The sequence below is a fragment of the Lissotriton helveticus genome, chromosome 8, assembly GCF_964261635.1.
Source record: "Lissotriton helveticus chromosome 8, aLisHel1.1, whole genome shotgun sequence".
In the NCBI taxonomy this organism is placed as follows: Eukaryota; Metazoa; Chordata; class Amphibia; order Caudata; family Salamandridae; genus Lissotriton; species Lissotriton helveticus.
Window position 1 is genome coordinate 450,063,950 of NC_136069.1, and position 20,041 is coordinate 450,083,990.

The 20,041-nt window shown below is 41.0% G+C and overlaps 1 protein-coding gene across 1 annotated transcript in view; it reads left to right on the forward strand.

Moving 5' to 3' along the window:
* LRRC63 (leucine rich repeat containing 63) overlaps positions 1-20,041 on the forward strand; it is a 382,612-nt gene that overhangs the window by 279,997 nt on the left and 82,574 nt on the right. Inside the window, exon 8 of the mRNA XM_078656022.1 lies at positions 4,985-5,083. Coding sequence (XP_078512148.1) covers positions 4,985-5,083 — 99 coding nt within the window. The remainder of the gene's footprint in view (positions 1-4,984; positions 5,084-20,041) is intronic.

The following is a 20,041-nucleotide window of genomic DNA, read 5'->3' on the forward strand; positions in this document are numbered from 1 at the left end:
CCTTAAAAGTGCTTGCCATGTCTTTGTGGATTTTCCCGCCCTTTATGTGTAAAATGGTGTTCACAACCTAGGGCCTGATTACGATGTGATGCAAAGAGGCTTTCAGCTAAGGGAGAAAGGGCTTAACACCTATCACGGAACATATGGCCAAGTTTTAAATTTAAATACTTTTAGGTTGTTAAGATTCTACTTGCCAGAAAGACAAATGCTGAAATTCGACAGAAGTGTTGTTTTAAATAAAAATCTTTTATTGGATGTTGGGGTGTCCAAAATTATAACACTAAATTGCTTCCTTCAAGAAGAGAATCTCTTTTACAGTAGATCTACAATACTTGTTCCCATTGTCCAAGTTCAAGTTCAAAAGACCTTTATTCGAATTCCTTAAAATTCATAAAAGTACCACAATAAAAACATACATTTACACAACAAAGACAGGTATAAAAATTCATAAATTGTTAAAAACTGATGCATTTCTCAAAAGACAATCTTCAAGGGTTTTCCATTGTTTTACGTACACAAGTTATAGTTCTCAAGAAAGTGCTAGTGCGAAAAATTAATTCATCTGTATCCAGGGACAATAACATTGAATAAGATTCCCCTAACGAAAGGGGTCCATATTTTCTAAAATACGGGGTTAAAAACCAATTAATATATTTTAAGTAAAATTTGCAGAAGAATAGAAAGTGCAAATCATTCTGTTTGCTAATACCATCACATGGGCAAGGGTTATAATCTTTTGTATACTGATAGCCCAGGGGAAATCCCAGCAGAAATTTTATTGAGCCCGCCCTTAGCCGGAACAGCAGTGATCTCTCCCAATTCGTCATAGGTAAGGTGAGGTATTGTGAAAGATTACGTCTACTTAGATCATTTTTCTGATAAATCACAACAGTTGATTTGAGTGTTTCTATTTCCATTCGATCTGAGCTAAAAAGTGCATACAGTGCTTGTTTGACCTCGATTTTATCTTTAGATTCAATCTTACTGGGATCGGAGAATAGATCTTCCCTGTTCACATCGATCAATGTTTTTAATACATCCGCGAGCCAGGGGATCGACATGCCGTGATCACAGTTAAGACAGTCTTTTATAATATTTTGAGTTAAAGTTGCTGAATCATTTCTCCAGATCCTCAGCCAAAAGAGAGCTGGTCTAGATCTAATAAAATCACATACGTAGGGGAGGTTAAGTTCCTCATGGCAAATCAGTTCAGAGGAGGAGATTGGGGCACCCAGGATCTTCCTACAAAATCGGCCTTCTTCACGTTGGATGCCTGGGCTTTTTCCCAGTCCCCCAACCTCGGCCCCGCATGTGGCTACTGGTAGGCACTGTAGCTTAAACATTTTTAAGATTGCTCTAGTGGCACCTATTTTCTTTGGTCGGGACAAACTCAGAATAGAATTGTTGGCCTTCGAGAACTTGCTCATGGCGTGGGCCTTGTGCCCACTCCATGAGCCGTTCGCAGCGAAGACCAAACCAAGATAGGGGAATGAGGTTACAGATTCCAGTTTGTCTGTCCCTATATGTATGGTATTGAGTTTGCGTTTCCCGGGGCCGCATGGCATAATAAAAGATTTTTTAAAATTGACGCGCAGGTCTAGGCCCTCCATGTACTGGACGAAACCTTTAACGAGTAGACGGAGGTCGTTGGGTGTTCGTCCCATCAAGACCGCGTCGTCAGCGTATAATAAAACTGGCAATGGGAACCCCTGGATAATTGGTACATCACTAGTCACTTGTTTTAGGGCTTTAGCCAGACCATTAATATAGATGATAAACAACAGGGGTGCTAAAACGCACCCCTGTCTTACCCCTCTGCCTATTTTGATGGGTCTCGATACTTCTCCACCCGCCCCAATCCTGACTTGTGCTTTGAGGTCAGTGTGGAGGTAGGCCAGGAAATTTACAAGAGCCGCATCCAGTCCATAATTCAGAAGAATTGCCCATAATTTGGTTCTATTCACAAGATCAAAAGCGGATGAGAGATCCATGAATGCAAGGTAGATAGGGGACGATCGAGCAGTGCTATACTTGTCGATGATCAGTTTCAAATTTAAGCATTGCTCGACAGTCCCTACCCTGCTTCTGAATCCCATCTGACACGGGTCTAATAGCCCCGTATCTTCGGTCCACTCTACCACCCTATTATAGATTATTCGTCCCAAAATGTTCAAAGTATTATCCAGAAGAGAGATCGGGCGGTAGTTCACTGGGTCCGATCTCTCCCCCTTCTTGAAAATTGGGACTATGATACTAGTGGCCCAAGTATCGGGCATAGGGACTGTGGGGAGGCTGTTAAAAACATTAAGGAGGATGGGTGCCCATAGATCTGGGCTATACTTAATTACATCTATGGGTATGCCGTCAAGGCCTGGCGCCTTGTTTCCAAGGCTCTCTTTAATGGCTATCACCACCTCATAAAGATCTATTTTTAGGCCTTGGAGCTGGCCGCAAGGAGAGCCCGGTATATCTTCACATGGGGCAGCATATATTTTGGAGAAATGGGCCTCCCAAGAGTTGCTAGTTATATTACAACTAATTGGGGTTAACTGTTTGCCCATTTCTCGCGTTTTTTTGACAGCTGACCAAAAAGGTCCGCTGTTTTTCAGGTTAGCGCACCGAACCAGCGACTCCCACTGTTCTGTTAATAATGCGGCCTTCCTTTCGACTGTCTTTAATTTATAAGATTTCCTGGCTGCCTGGACCTCTACTAGACTCCTTGGTTTTCTGGTTAATGCCCTGCGTAGTTCCCTATTTGCTAGTGAACAGGCAGAGTCAAACCACCTAGGTTCTTTCCGCTCTTTTGGTAGTGGGACTGACAGAGAGACTTTTATTGCTGAACACAGTTTCTCGAAATCCTCGATTATCGTGTGACAGTTCCCATCCATAGTTAGGCAAGAAGTAATTAAATTAGGGTGTGCCCTAATTGCACTTTGTAGTACAACCCCACTGTCAACTCCTCTCCATTTAAGGCGCAGACCATCGCCTGTAGGTGTGATATCTCTTGCCCCGTTTATTTTTTCATAAACCTTGTTGCAACCTAGTTTTAACGTGACATTGAGGGGATTGTGGTCACCAAACAAGGTTTCAATCACTGTAGATTTTGTCACACAGTCTAGTAATTGGGGGGACATAAAAATAAAATCAATTGTAGAAAAACAGTCCCGCCCTCTGAACGTAGGGGCATGGAATTCGCTAGAGGTATGGCATGTATCCATGACATTACTTAAAGTGTGCTCAGTTAATATATTAGCTAGTTCAATACCCCTGCGTTCGGCTGGGTCTGAGTGATTTCTTTCCTCAGTGCTGCGGTTACTGACAATTTTAGCATTGAAATCCCCCCCAATAAGGATCCCTGTTTCCTCCCCAATTACAAGACTCGTTTCGAGGTTCCGTAAAGTCTTAGAGAGTGCTTCAAAGTTTTTGTTAGAAACGAAATAAAAATCATTATTATAAAAGTTAATTAAATAAATCCGGGTCTTTCGTTTGAACTCTAAAATTTGAATGTTCGGGTGTCCTCTTGAGAGATCTGTGATTGTACCACCGGCCAGTGTCTTAATGCCGATAAACAAGCCTCCCACTGCACGTCCAAAGTCTGGTTTGGGTGCTGTCACACTGAAACATTGATACCCTTCAATATATAGATTCTCCACTTCCCAGGTCTCCTGGAACATGATAATATCTTTGCCATCCAGTATCTTAATCCATTCTGGGTCTGTCAATCTTGGCTCTAGTCCTGCGACATTCCAGCTAAGAATGGATAGGTCACGATGTTTGGTATATCTGATTGATTTACTACTAACATTCTTAGCTGTGTTCAGCATAGGGATAGTTAAAGTCGAAGGTACAGCCTCTTCAGTAGTTGCAGGTGTAATAGTGTGGCTTTGTGGCAATATTTCCTGAGTTGTGATAGCTAGCACCCGGGATGGGCATTCCTCAATATCTGCACCTGCATCTCGACCTTCATCGCTACTCCCCTTTATCCCCAGTCAGTCCTGTTCTTCTAGATTTGAGAAGGCATATTCAAATCGGTTATAAGTTGGAATGTTATATATGGGCCTCAACTCATTGTAACCTGAATTAGGATTTATATTGGGACTGAAAACTGGCCTCTCACTATAATTATACAGAGGTATAATAGGGAAGTGTGGATATGGTGTCGGATATCCCTTGGATTTAGCCTGATGACACTGGACTGGGCCGTTCGCATGGTTGAAATCTTGGTTCAGTTGATGAGATGAGTATAAGTCCCTGATTCCAAGATTTCGCTCCTGAAGTTGCGTGGCCGAGTTCCTGTCATGTAGAAAACGAGGTGACACCTGTATATCCTGCAGGGCTAATTATACTTGGCGGTTCAGTGTGGATGATGAATGGTGCTCCGAACAACTATCAATTCCTGCATTTTTCCAAACATACTATTTGCAGAGCTCACTACATCTCCCAAGAGTAGGTCTGCCACTAGAAGTGCCACGTGCCTGTGGAAAATGTCAGAACCTTTCTTGAGTCAAGTCTGCAGAATATTTCCTGCTACCAGTTCTGTGAAGCAATGTGCAGTGTCTGAAAACGTGGTAGTAGAAGGTCTATTTTTCTAATGTTTTCTCGTGGATGTCCTAATCCTAATGTAGATGTTTGTGTACCAGATATCCTCTTAGAGGCACATGTTTGTGGACAGTTGAACATTCACATAGGGGTACAGGGTTAACGTTGAGTCATGGTGCTTTAAAACAATGTAAATGTGATGTAACGCACATTTTGGATATCCACCGTATGTAATGTAATGTATTTTACCTAAACAAATGCAAATGTTTTATTTTAGTTTGACTGTGTTATGGGTACCAAGTAGCAACATTGATCTCATTTAAGTTTGTGAAACACTGCGCAGCAGACTGTACTGAGTCAGAAAGAAATATTTTCTGTATAGTTATAAATATATCTCCCTTAAAATGCTGGATTTTGAAATCATAATTTTGATTTTCCTTTGCAGGCTTATTTTATAGACAGACTTCCAGATCTGACATTGATAGCTCACACTTTAGTGTACCTTAACTTGTCATTCAATGACTTCCAAAACTTTCCTGAAGAGGTGAGTTAATTCTAACATTAAAATTACTGTATTTTATGTTTTTAAGATAAAGGACCCTAATGATGGTATATTTGATTGTTTTTAAGGTTCTCTTCAATACATAGATTGACATACAGTGTTGTTCCTAGTGAAAACATCAGTGCAATGTTAAAGTATGCACTGCAATGTTCAGTGCATAATGTAGGATGACTTAATAAACAACACTTTTTGGTTGTGAATCCCCTTCACCAAGGATATATAACAATGACGCATTCCTTCTATGCATGAATTCTTTCAAGAAAGCGCTGCTGTTTCCCATTCTGCTTTGGGTCACAGACTATCTATCACAGTCAGCTTTTGAGAGTAAAGACAGCTTTTCGTAGAAAAACCCACGTATCCACTCTAAAAATCGACTGGAATAAAATCTTTACTGCCCACTGGCTCTTTAGTTGTCGTCCCTTTGGGTACGACATTAGTGACCTATCTACTATTTCTACATTGACAACAAGAATGAACATCTCGAGCACTCTGAATATATAAGCTTCAAAATTCTTCCCAGTTTCAACACTAAGGGCCCGATTACGAGTTCAGCTTTCCATGGAACTGCCGAACCAGTGTTTGCGGTTTGGCAACCGCTGCACGGGCAGTCCAACTGCCATATTTTGAGTTTGGTGGTTGGACTGCAACAGGACCACCTCAACCACTGTGGATCATGTATCCCACGGTGGTGGTGCTGCTGTCAGAGACCGCAATATTCTGGCTTTGCCGATGCAGCACTGCTGAGCATATTACTACTAGTTGGCCACCGAGACCTTTTCTATGGCGGTAAGCCCTGCCATGAAAAGGGTAGCGGTGAGGCAACTCAGGGTGCCCTGTAGTTTCTGTGCACAGGGTGCATGCAGGGGGGGGGGCACATGTTGTGCCTCCTGCATTTTTGCACCCCAATTTCCTGCACAGGAAGTAAAGCACAATAGGGTGCATTTCTACCTGTGCAGGAACATGCTGAGACACTCCCATGGTGCTGCCTTTCTATGGCTCTCCTTTGAGCCTTAGAAAGGCACCACCGTGGGACCGCCACCACAGGACCGCCCACTGGGATTACTACTCGTAATCCGGCGGGCGAACTGACTATGAGTTTGGCGATCTTGGAGCTGGGCGCTGGTGTGACGGCCCCCCCAACACGTAATCAGGCCCTAAATACTTTCAGTGGAATTTTGAGCTAAAAATGTGCAATGCTTAAAATAGAAGACAGGGAGATGTCACAGTTATACAGAAGAAAAGGAGCATTATGATCAGAAATGTTTTACGAGTGGCAAGACATTTCTATGATATAATACCGAAGACAAAAATGTTGTGATACAATAATATCATAGGAAAAATATTGTGGTCCTAATTAAATAGGTAAGTATACATATTTAAATAATTACAAAAATGATTACATTTAAAACATGTATAAAAATGTAAACATAAAGCTAATATCTATCTATATATCTATCTATCTGTACACATATATATACAGATACATATATATAATAAACAATATATGAATAAATAAAAGCATTTCTAATAAAAAGGTGGATGAAAATAAAATGACAAGAAACAAATACGTAAAATTCATATTACTCAAAACAAGTTACAAAAGAAAATTAAAATGTACAATTACAATGCAAAATATACAGTAAATATATATATAAAAGATTTATCTTTTTAAATTATTTATATTTATTCTTATGCTTTTATTCAGTTATTTATGAAGCATACATACCTGTTACTCTGATTGGGATTTATTGTTAAAGTATGATGACAGTAATCAGGACAGTACAACATATTGTCTAAATCAGCATTTCATGATCAGAGGTAAATCACACAAAAAACATGAATGAAATCTGACTTGACTCTTGTTTATCCTGAGTTAGCAGCAAATACATTTAAAATGTTTAATGTGTCGAACAGGTTGACATTATGTATTTTACAGATGTCCTCAACCATAAAAGCCCATAGCTCAAGTGTCACAATATGGAAAACAACCCCTAAATGTAAATATACAATGTAATGAATTGTGATTTAATGTGGAAAACAGCCACTAAATTTAAATATGCAATGTAATGAATTGCGATTTAATGTTGGAATACTGACAGCAATTTTATTCTGCAAGAATTGGCATGCATGAGAAAGGGGGGGGGGAAAATGTAGTAGAACACAAAAAAACTGAAGTATTTTGTTTATGTTGTTTGGCAATGGTAGCACTCTGGCACTTTAAATAATAAGAGAAACTCACTGGCAGGTCATGTGATCAGGGGCTCAGCGAAGCCCGAAACGCGTCATGGCGGCCGAGAAAAAGCACAAAATAAAATAATGCTGCACTAAGACAAGAGGAGTTCGTTCCGTTATTTCTTCGAAAACTGGTGAAGAAAGGAGGCCTATCCGGTGGCGAGGCACATCCATGCCTGCCACAATAATGATGTGGGTTGTCTGTCTTACTTCGCAATAGATATGGTTTTACCATTGCGCAGAGGAGGTGATAGGGAGGCACAATTAGGAGGATTGGAGACACGCTACATCCTCGAGCTCAACACCAAGACTCCCAATGGGTTGAACATTGGGAAGGACATGCACACCTGCCTGGGAGGAGTTTAGCCCAAGAGTGGAGACAGCCCAATATAGAGAATAGAGGGGTCCTAAGGAAACAGTGGGTGGAAGCACCATTACTGGGATACCAAAGAAAAAGAAATTGAACATGTGACTGTGGTAGAGAAAAAGTAACAATAACATCAGTAAATATGTTTTAAAAGTTCGATTCACGAGGGTGGGTCTTCAGACCAATATGGTGAGGAGTATATTCATTTCTTTTTTCACTTTTTCTTTTTTCTTAATTTGAAAAAATGCATAGAACTGTGTGACCATAATGGAGGGACAGTTAGGGGGTAATAATTAGAGGACATTCAAAAGGTGCCCACTTGGGCCGTATCATCAGTACCATTACTTTAACCACTATGTTTATGGCTGCTAATTTTTGCATATTTGCACATTTCTAAAAATGCAACTTTGCACAAAAGTATTTGCGGATTTGCACAATTGAGCATCAGATGTAAGGGTATAAATGTATATATTTATATATTATATGTATTTATGTATGTTTTTTACCATATATTTAATTCATGTATTTGCGGATATTTGCACAACATAGAATTTTATATAACGCGGCTGAACATAATAAGTGGTTGCAAATATGGTGTTTTAATAATCTAGTGTTAACAGGAATATAGACTGTTATAAGAATGTCTTTAACAACTTTGTTTACACGAGTATGACCTAAACAGGGTAAAAGTCTGTTTTCTATGTCCCGGGGTCAGGTGACTTACACATGCACTTTATAGGGGGTGTCTTAATTTACAACGTCATGTGATCAAGTGCTCGAGGGCTCGAAACGCGTCATGGCGGTGATCGTGTTGCACATGGAATAAAATATTGCAAACTACCTGAGCGGGTCCGTGTTCGTTTTTCTGGCAAGAATTGGAAGGAGTAAACTGAGTTCTTTGTATATATATATATATATATATATATTAGCAGGCTGCCGGCCAGTAGTATACTATTTTGTAGGATTTCGTTTTGATAGCATTTCTTATCTGTGACAGGCCTGTGAAACGCTCCGATTCACAGTGCACTGCTGATGCACTTAAGAGTGCGCGTTCAGTAGTGTGTGAACTCGAGTTTCCCTACTTTATTTTTCCTTGCAATATTATATAGCGCGAACTCGACAACATGGCATGAGCACAATTTACATTACAGAAGAACACATTCATTTGTGGAAGGCACGGGGAGACAAAGCGATTTGCCTGGAATCACAGTATGTTGAGCTGATGCCGAGATTCGAACGTCGCTCCCCAGCCCTAAAGTTCGCAATTCTTTAACTTGTGGCGGGAGGTGTGTCTAAAAGTCTATGTCGGTGCTGGCCATCAATGAGAGAGACCTGTGCATTTTTCAAATGGGTGGTGACAAAATATGAGTATGTTGCTGGAGATATGGGCCACCGTGCCACCAATGTACTTACCGGGGGAGGGTAAACACCCATTATTCCGCAACTTTCTTTCCGCATACCATCACTCCGCATACTTTCATTACGAAAGTACCATGACTCCGCAATGCCATTATAACGCATGGCATTACATTTTATATGTTTTTACCACGCATACATTTACAACGAAATTCATTGTAAATGCATGAATGGTAAAAGCATGTTTTTTTTTTAATGTTTGGATAAGGTAAGTATGGGTATAGGGGTATATGTTTTGGGGTAGTGAGGTATATGTTTTGGGGTGTTTGGGTATTTTAAGGGTTCGCATATAGTTTTGGGTTAAGGGGTTCAGGGGTAGTTTTAGGGTTTAGGGATAGGCACGGGTTTTGGGGTACAGGGGTATTTTTAGGGTTCAAGGTTAGGTTTGGGTTTTGGGGTATAGGGGTATTATTAGGGTTCAGGGGTAGGTTTGGGGTTTGGGGTACAGGGGTATTTTAAGGGTTCAGAGCTAGGTTTGGGTTTTGGGGTACAGGGGTATTTTTAAGGTTCAGAGCTAGGTTTGGGTTTTGGGGTACAGGGGTATTTTAGGGTTCAGAGGTAGGTTTTGGTTTTGGGGTACAGGGTTATTTTTAGGGTTCAGGGCTAGGTTTGGGTTTTGGGGTACAGGGGTATTTTTAGGGTTCAGGGGTAGGTTTGGGTTTTGGGGTACAGGGATATTTTAAGGGTTCAGGGCTAGGTTTGGGTTTAGGGGTACAGGGGTATTTTAGGGTGGTTTTGGGATACAGTGGTATTTTTAGGGTTCAGGGCTAGGTTTGGGTTTTGGGGTACAGGGATATTTTTAGGGTTCAGGGGGTAGGCTTGGGTTTTGAGGTACAGGGGTATTTATAGGGTTCAGGGCTAGGTTTGGGTTTTGGGGTACAGAGGTATTTTTAGGGTTTAGGGATAGGTTTGGGTTTTGGGGTACAGGGTATATTTATAGGGTTAAGATGGGTTAGTGTTTAAGGGTGTTCAGGTATTTTAAGGAGTAAGAGTGGGTTATGATTATGGGGTGCAGGGGTATTTAAAGGGAGCAGGGTGGGATTAGCACACGATATGAGACATGGCATGAAGGGCGGAACGTACCACACGCCCCCAGCGTTTGTCACGCCCCAAGAACACGCCCACAGCACAACGCAGACACGCCCACAAGGGCCCTACTTTGCTGGCACGGTTCTTTTACCTTTTAAATGTATATGGTGGGCGTCTGCATAGCCTATGTCCTTCTGCTGCAACTGCCTTTTCCAACGCTGTATTGGGTGTTGTGATTGGTGCTGTGGTTCCTGAGATTACCCGCCTCAAAGGTTTGTGCTCTCTCGTTATTATATTAGTATAGATGTATATATATATATATATATATATATACATACATATATATATATAAAACAGAGAAACACGAACCACATGAAATTTGGCACTGTTGTTTTATTTGGACCTCAGTTCTGACGTGTTTCAGACAACACTTGTCCTTGATCACGGAGCCTAGTTCGCCATCTTTTTTAAATATGCAGTGAAACACCCCCGCTTGGTAAATAGACATAAAAGAAACACTAACTATGTCATTCTTCGTACTAAGAAGTCTGTTTTTCAAATGATTGCACATTACAAACCAAATCTCATGCGGTCAACATGAACAAAAAAACTAAACGAGTGTCTTTATAAATGATGTTTCAAATTACATTGTAATGCCTATTGCCCAATCAAAGTTGAATGGCAATATTTGGAGTTTTATGAGTAACATTTTGAAATAAAACCTGATGGATGTTACATATGCACACCTTCTACTGATACACCAGTGAACGATTTCAACACATTCCTGCTTAAGTATTAAAAACATGTGATTTAAAAACAGAGAGAATAGAATAGAATAGATAAAAACCAAGCAGTACCCCATAATCATATTACTGGTTAAAATCCCTCAATAAATTGTATATCCTAGTGTAGGGATTCCTGCATATTTACTTGGATAGCCACTGGGCGTGCAATAAATTATTTTCTAAGCAAACACATCAGCAAATATCGCAAGGGACACTGTAAACCTTAGAAAATTTGCAAACAACTGCCTCTTTGAAGAACTCCAGTTTGTCTTACTGCTTGAATGCAAAGGCATATTTGTGCAAATATCGCAAAAAACAATGTAAACATCAATAAATATACAAAGTACTACCGACATCAAAGAACCTTAGTTCATATATATATGTGTGTGTGTATATATATATATATATATATATATATATATATATATATATATATATATATATATTCACTGAAAAAACCATAGGTTATAGACCATATATAGTTAGGAATTAGCATTTACAAAACCTTGAAAATTCACTGAAAAAACCATAGGTTATAGACCATATATCGTTAGGAATTAGCATTTACAAAACCTTATTTTACTCACACAAAACCATTGAAATTCCATATATAGTTAGTTGCACTAACTATATATCGCGCACCCGCAATCCACTGCTGATGATGTCACATATTACATCATTCATGACATGGTCAGTGACATCACTGATGACATCACTGATGACATCTCAAATGACATCACTGATGACATCACTGATGACATCATCCAGTGACTGTGTGTTTCTGTAAAGTTTAAATATGTTTTACATATTGAAGAATGAGTAGATGTATAAGTGTCTGGATGAAGCATTTAGTAGGTGGGTGACTGACTGTATGAGTGAATGATTAAATGTGTCTCACTGAGTGCATGGGTTAGTGACTAAACTGTCTTAATTTGTGCATTATTATGTCTGTTGTTCTGTAAACTGCTGCATGTGTTGATCAGTAGCTATATGAGTAACTATATGGGTTATTAATTGATTGACCAAGTATTTGTATGGGAGACTGAGTGTATGTGTGGCTGGCTGGGAGATGTGTGACTCTGTGCAGATCAATGTGTACTTGTATCAATGATTGTATAAGAGAGTAAGTATGTGTTAGTATATGTTTGAAAATGTAAGGTACTCTATGTTTAACTGTATAGATTAGAAAATGGAAGTGTGATTGATTCTTTACAGGACTGACTAGGTGTGTGAGTAACTCCATGGATGAGTGGTAGAGTGTGAGTGTCTGTATAGGTGTATGAGTGCATATGATAGTGTTGTAAAGATGAGTGATTGTATGTATGAATGATTGTATGGGTGAATGAGTGAATGTGTGTGTAGACGTAGGAATCAGTGAGTGCGTATGTAGTAATTAGTATCGGTGTGTCAATGGTTTCAAAAATTATACTCTGTATTTAACACTGGGTGTAACAGAGGTTATATTAAAGTGTGAGGAGATGCATTGTATTGTCACATTAATGATATCATCATTGATGTGACCATTGATGTCAAATGAGATATCATCAGTGATGTCATCAGTGATGTCATTTGAGATGTCATCAGTGATGTCATCAGTGATGTCACTGACCATGTCATGAATGATGTAATATGTGACATCATCAGCAGTGGATTGCGGGTGCGCGATATATAGTTAGTGCAACTAACTATATATGGAATTTCAATGGTTTTGTGTGAGTAAAATAAGGTTTTGTAAATGCTAATTCCTAACGATATATGGTCTATAACCTATGGTTTTTTCAGTGAATTTTCAAGGTTTTGTAAATGCTAATTCCTAACTATATATGGTCTATAACCTATGGTTTTTTCAGTGAATTTCAATGGTTTTTTAATAGCAAATATCATAAGCTGTCGAATGTCAAGTACGTGGTAAGTAAAAACATTTTCGTGTTTATGCACACTGATCTGCTTTGAATGCTGCCCCCCACCCCTCATTTCTATTAGGAGTACTCTCTCTTTGCAGATAGTGAAGGGTAGTTAACGCAGGCCTTTGCCCCCGTTGTAATCCGTCGTGCCTGCTTCTCTCTCCATTTGATTGATTGTTCTCTTTGGTTCATTCTCTATTTACAAACAAGCACAGAGTCGCAATACTCTGTTTAGTCTTTGCAGATAGCGAAAAATCGTGTAAAAAAACAAAAGGAATCGAGCAAAATCAGTAGGCCACTAATGGGATCTCTTTTTGACCTCGCTAAAATAGAAACATTAAGAACAACCTGTTGAAAATAGCAATGTGTATGTACATAAGCGGCGTCCATTTGTGTTCACAGTACCCCTTGTTGATTGTTTGAATCGAGCATTGAATTGTTCGAAGTTGGTTCTCTTAAGGATCTTCTCTGCCTGCAAACGAGGAAGAATAGGAATATTCTCTCTCCCTTTGCAGATAGTGAAGGGTAGGTAACGCAAACCTTTAACACGTCGTGCCTATTTCGTTCCTCATTGATTGATTGTTTGCCCAAACATTGACTGTTTGGGAATTGGTTCTTTTTGGAGGTATTCCCTGTTTGCAAATATACGTAGGAAAATCTTTGCAAGTAGTGAAAGGGTAGGTAATGCGGACCTTTCCCCCCCGTTGTAATCTGTCATGCCTATCTACTCCCCACTGATTGATGCACCTGTTTCACCCGGACCATTTACTAGAGATACGTCATCTGGCCCGACCAGAGAGCACCCCTAGTGAAAAGGACATATGCAATAATAACGAAGTGATCACTGTATCCTGTTAACAGAAACTTTAGCATGAAACAACCTGGAAAGAAAAGAATAGGAAAACGAAAATCAGTAGGCCACTGATGAACTTTTTATTAAATAACAAACAAAGAAACGATAACAATACGTAATGATAAAACCTATTATTGTCCTAGAAACAAGAAACGTTAGAAGTAAGCCTGTAATAAGAAACCTGAAAACATCGCCCCTCACTGCCCCAAAACCTGTCTGTCCCACCGCCTGCCACGGCCAAATAACGGCAAACTGGGAAAGATAGAAGTCAGCAGACATCCGCCCCATTCTAGAAACTTCCAAAGGGCAACAGGTTTTCGACTACGCCCAGCCGGAAGCAACACATATAAGACGGGTCCTGCTGCCACGCCTCGGCCAGGAGATCATCACGTAGGGTGTAGCCGGAGGAGAGGCCGAGGCCAACGGGACCCGGCCAGGGGGATTGACAACGCTGGAGAGTTGCAGGGGGGGAATGTCCGTGTCCTCGACCCTCCCCTCTCTCTCCCAGTCCGGCCGCGGTGGCCCTTGACAGTTGCAGGTAGTCCCGCCACATTCTCTACCGGTCCGGCCACCAACGGCCGGGGCCGATGGGATCCGGCTGCAGCCGATAAACCAAGGAACCCGTTCATGGGGCCAGAGCAAGGGGCGTCCGGCCGACATCCACCGGAAGCCCGGCCCGAAGACGGACGGGACATTTCTTCTTTCTTCAATAATGGCTTTGACAACACTGGGGGGGATGTCTTGCACATGCCTCCGACCCCCCCCCCCCTCGTCCTCATCGCCTGGTCCGGCCATAACAAATCTCAAGCGAGACGCCGTGGGGTGCACTGGGAGGGAGAGACGGTGCGAACAGGCCTCTCCCGCCTCCCCAGTGGAGGCTTCCCACCTGCACCCTCAGCGCTCCAGGCGCCCGGAAAAGGGTTCTTCCACTGTGGCGATGCTGCAACGTCTCGCCCGGCAGGGTGGAGCCCGTCCGCTCATTTGACCCCGCGATCGCCAGTAGCTACCGAACTCTCAAAATGGCGGTCGACCTGGCAAGAGCGGGCCCAGCATAAAGAAATGGCCCGGTCACTGGTTGACTCCACCGCCGTAGTCCTCCACGACCTTGAAGATTCTAGAGGAGCCGCGGGAGTCTCCGACCCCCGCAGACACCCCCGATGGGGAATGACTGCCATGATCGCCCGTGGAGTGACGAAACTGTATCCGCGGGACGTCGGCGCTCCCATGCTGGCGCCAGCCTCACTTTGAATGACTAGAATCCTGCAGACCTCAGTTCCGGTGAAAGCACACTGTGACCCGGTAGGAAAAATTGTTGCACCCCCTCCCCTTTTTGACTGATAGTTCAAACCACCGATCCTTTCCTTTGCCCTTTTACGAGAACTTTGGACTGCCTCCCCCTCTTTTACATTTTCTAGAGAAAACAAAACATTAACCACTACATTAGCATAGCAGTTGACACCAGAACTGTTTTCAAATTGAAAACCAACAACATCTTCAACAGAATCCTATTTGTTTCTGCTGTGACCCTCCTACAGCACAGGCATTGTCCCCAGCAGTAATTCTGCAATGCCGGTAAGTATAGCTGTGGTGCCTACTGGACTCACTCACCCCCGCGGCGCCCCACGCCGTTATTTGCTGGGCGGCAACTTACTAGACATCACCTTCGTGACATCCAGATTTCAGCGCTTTCTGCTGCCTTGGAACTATTCGCACAACAGACCGCTACTGACAATCCACCCCCCGGGACGCCCCACGCCGGATACCCAAATCAGTGCAGCACCCAGGCAACATCTTCTGAATTTTCATAATTTGAAAGAACTAGTAACATGTCCTCATCAGGAATTTCCTCATGAAAAGTCTGCAATGATGATTCTTGTAACTCTATGGTCTCCAAACATTCGATAAATTCGCCATCAAGAGATTGATCAAAAAAATCATTCAAGTCATCTCCTCCTTGTGAGAATATTTCATTATTGGTGCTGTCAATTTCAATAAATGTATTGGATAATTCAAAAGAAATTGCCACGGTCTCTTCGTTGTTTAAATGTTTTTACTGTTTTTGTTTTGTTGTATATATTTATAAGTTATTAAAGTTTTATAATCCTACTACTTTGTTGGAGTGCTATATATTTTTAATGTGACACATAAATGTAAAAACTTTGATGTACAAAGAGTCATCCCTGGAATCTTCCGCTTCAGGCTCGGTCCCCTCCCCAATCACAATACAGGATGGTTTTCAGATAGTAGGAACACGTGTGGTGTGACGGATCTCATCGGGTGTGGGCCTTGATCTACTATAACTCCTTTGAAGAGGGGTGATTCTTTACAGCTGGGGCCATAAACTACATCTGCAGGGCTAGCTGATAGCCTGGACAATCGGACACAGAGGAAGAGGAGTGTCAGAGGGTGCGGTAGTGAATAGGGCGAAAGGGAAGTGTCGGGCGGGCACAGAGTGTGATTCTCAGGGAAGAGCAGCGCAGATGGGGGGAGGTTTATTGCCCATGCATAAGACAGAGAGCGGGGGTAACCAGTGCCTGGGGAAGATGCTTGCGAGGGTGGGGAGCCATGCTACGAATCGACAGCGTGCAGAGAGTGGGTCTGGTCAAGGCATCTAAAATGGCTGCCGTGCACGACAAAAGTGTGGCATTTCAAAAAAGGCAAGATGGCGCAAACAATGTTTTTCAACACTTCCTCATTTCCTTCGAATCGAACGTTAACAGACGTTGGTGCATATTACCAAAGTTAAGCGATATTTATCGATAACGATGCTTACCAACAATTTTTTACCGCTAAGCATCGTCAGAAATTATCGAAGATAAACCTTGCTATTATCAAGGTTTATCGCAAATGCGATAAAAAACGGCCGCAATGCATGAATATCGCTAAAAAGTCAGCGATATTCATGCATTACCGAGCTAATGCTCTTAGCCATGTTATCCACCTCCCATTGGATAACATGGCTAAGAACTGCTCAGGGCAGGTGTTAGTTTTTGGAGATATTCGTGCTTAGCGCGAATATCTCCAAAAGTTGGTAATAGGAGATAGATATCTTGCATGTTGTAATGCAAGTTATTGTGGTATATGGAACTCATACCATAATCTCTCAGGAAAGCAGAAACTGATCCTTTTGGGACCGCCTGAGAAGGCCTAGGGGGTGAGGGGTACTCTACTTTGCCCCCTTTTCACGTTCCGAACTATTTTATTTTACTCTCTTCTGTAATTACACAAAATAGCAGCGATAAGATGCATCAGAGACACACAGTGAGAGAAAGGAGGCCGGAGATGAAGAAGAGATGTCAAATACACATTGGAGATAATATAGTGGGAGAAGGGAAGTAAATATGAGTAAACTTACCATGTAACATAAAAATGTTGCACTCTATACTATAAGTCTCATTTTATACTACAATCACTTCGCTACAACCTCATAAATTAAAAATAAAAATGAATAATGTCTCAAACAATTTTTGATTTCTAAATATAAATTTATTCTTCTGAATTTTCAAAATTTGAAAGAACTAGTAACATGTCCTCATCAGGAATTTCCTCTTCAATCATCTCATCTGGAATCTCCTCATTAAAAGTCTGCAATGATGATTCTTGTCTCCAAACATTCGATAAATTCGCCATCAACAGATTGATCAAAAAAAATCATTCAAGTCGTCTCCTCCTTGTGACAATATTTCATTATTGGTGCTGTCAATTTCAATCAATGTAGTGGATAATTCAAAAGAAATTGCCACGGTCTCTTCATTGTGAGCCATTTTATTTTGAAATTGCTTGCTGTAAATTGCAGAAAAAAATAATCACTTTCATTTATCGTTTTTAGTAATACATAATATAAAACTAACTTTATCAAGTATTTAGTATAACAGAAGGACTGCAAATAAATAACAGAAAACATTTTTCAAATTATCTTCAAGTGTACAACATAGTTCCCCTTACAAATTAACAACTCACCTTTTTAAAAGTAGGAGAAGTGTTAGTACTGTGTAAATCAAACACCAGAAATTGAACACCAAAAATTCCTCACAAATGTACCTCAGACAGTAGTATCACAAAATGGCTGTGGTTTCCTCTCATTTGAGATATTTCCTCTCATTTGAGATATATACATAACCAATTAACTTTCATCACACACAAATACAAAACCAAAGTAACATTTTAATTGGCTCTAAATTTCAACACTTTCAAATGTGTTTTCCCCATGCAATTTCCCATAGGACATTTACATACGTCTACAGCCTGAATGGCTGAACGGAATTACACCAAACTTGGCAAAATGGTACATCAAACCTAAGAGGTCAGGGAGGATCTACTATGCCCCCTTATGGTCATTTGCCCCTTCGCTTTGGCCTCCTCTTGTCTCTCGATCCTACCGAGAGACAAGATGGCGGCCGCTACGGACTGTTTGGAATGTTTACAGACGCCGGAGAACCAATCAGCTTCGCAAAGCTCCGTAACGCGAAAAGTACGCGAAGCGGAGCGCTGTTACAGATATATATCTTTTTTTGAACGTTAATTTCTCAAAATCCACTGGAGCACATATATTGAGACCTAGCAAAGGCACATCGGGCTACCAGTCCCTAATATTTTGCCAAGTTTCGTGCAAATCCATTCAGCCGTTCGATTATTATTATTATTATTTTTTTTTGCCCCGCGGGGCCCTTTTAAAACCTCCACATCAAACCTAGGGGGTCAGCGAGGATCTACTATGCCCCCTTATGGTCATTTGCCCCTTCGCTTTGGCCTCCTCTTGTCTCTCGATCCTACCGAGAGACAAGATGGCGGCCGCTACGGACTGTTTGGAATGTTCACAGACGCCGGAGAACCAATCAGCTTCGCTTCACAAAGCTCCGTACCGCGAAAAGTCCGCGAACCGGAGCGCTGCCCGGTCCGCTGTTACAGATATATATCTTTTTTTGAACGTTAATTTCTCAAAATCCACTGAAGCACATATATTGAGACCTAGCAAAGGCATATCGGGCTACCAGTCCCTACAATTTTGCCAAGTTTTGTGGAAATCCATTCAGCCGTTCGGGCTAAAAGTGAGGCCAACCGCCCTATGGAAAACTCAATGTTAAAAACACGTTTTGGGACCCCCCCTTTTTTCTCGCCCCCCCCTTGACGAACCCCCCCCCAAATTTCCAGGGGCTGCTCAGAAACAAAATGTTCCATTTTCCAGAAAATTTCAGCCAATTCCGTCCACAAACGCCAAAGTTATTAGACATAGAATTTTCAAAAATCCCATAGAGAAAAAATCCTAACTATATATACCTACTGGCGACCATAGGGGCCGGATCATGGCCCAAAACAACAATTTTACTCAAATGATGCGGCACGCAGACTTGGGTAATTTCAGCTTGGTTTATTAAGCAACAACTCTAACCAGTTGTTGCTTAATAAATCAAGCTGAAATCACCCAAGTCTGCGTGCCGCATCATTGGAGTAAAAAAATAAATATATATATATATATATGCACATACATATATATATATATATATATATACGTGTGTGGCGATAACCAGTAGGTATTTATAGTTAGGATTGTTTTCCATAGGGAAATCGCAACATTCTATTGGGAATAACTTTGGCGCCGGTTGAGGAATCTTCCTGAAATTGGTGGTGGTGATGAGCAAATATATTTCTCAAAGGTACAGGTCCAACAAACTAGAAAAATAAAAGGCAGTGTATGTGTCAGTTGTTGTATATAAATAAGTATACATAAGACACAATGATTGTGTGAGTGACTGTATGGATAACTGTATACTTGTAATAATGATTTTATAATTCACTAAGTATGACTTACTATCTAAATGAATAGAAGAAGTGGTGTTTGTATAAGTGTTTTGCTAAGTAAATATGTAAGTATGATCCATTGTTTGCATAAGTGAGTAGGATGACTTCATATTTGAATAGGATGCGTGCTGTTGTTTAATGTCGATATAGATGTATAAGTATTTTTGATAGTGTTCTATTGTTCATTGACAGCATGTATGAGTGAATGAGTGAATCCATAGGTAAGTGATTAGATGTGTGTATACATCTATGAATCACTGAGTGGATTTTTAGATACTTGTATTGCTGTGACAATGGATTTAAATATGATACTCTGTATTTTACAAACAGTGATGAAAAATTGTAATAGTGTATGAAAAGGTGCATGTGATTGTCACGTGGATGATGTCATCAGTGATGTCATTTGAGATGTCATCAGTGATGTCACTGACCATGTCATGAATGATCTAATATGTGACATCATCAGCAGTGGATTGCGGGTGCGCGAAATATAGTTAGTACAACTAACTATATAGGAGCAATTTCATTGGTTTTGTATGAGTAAAATGTCCAGCT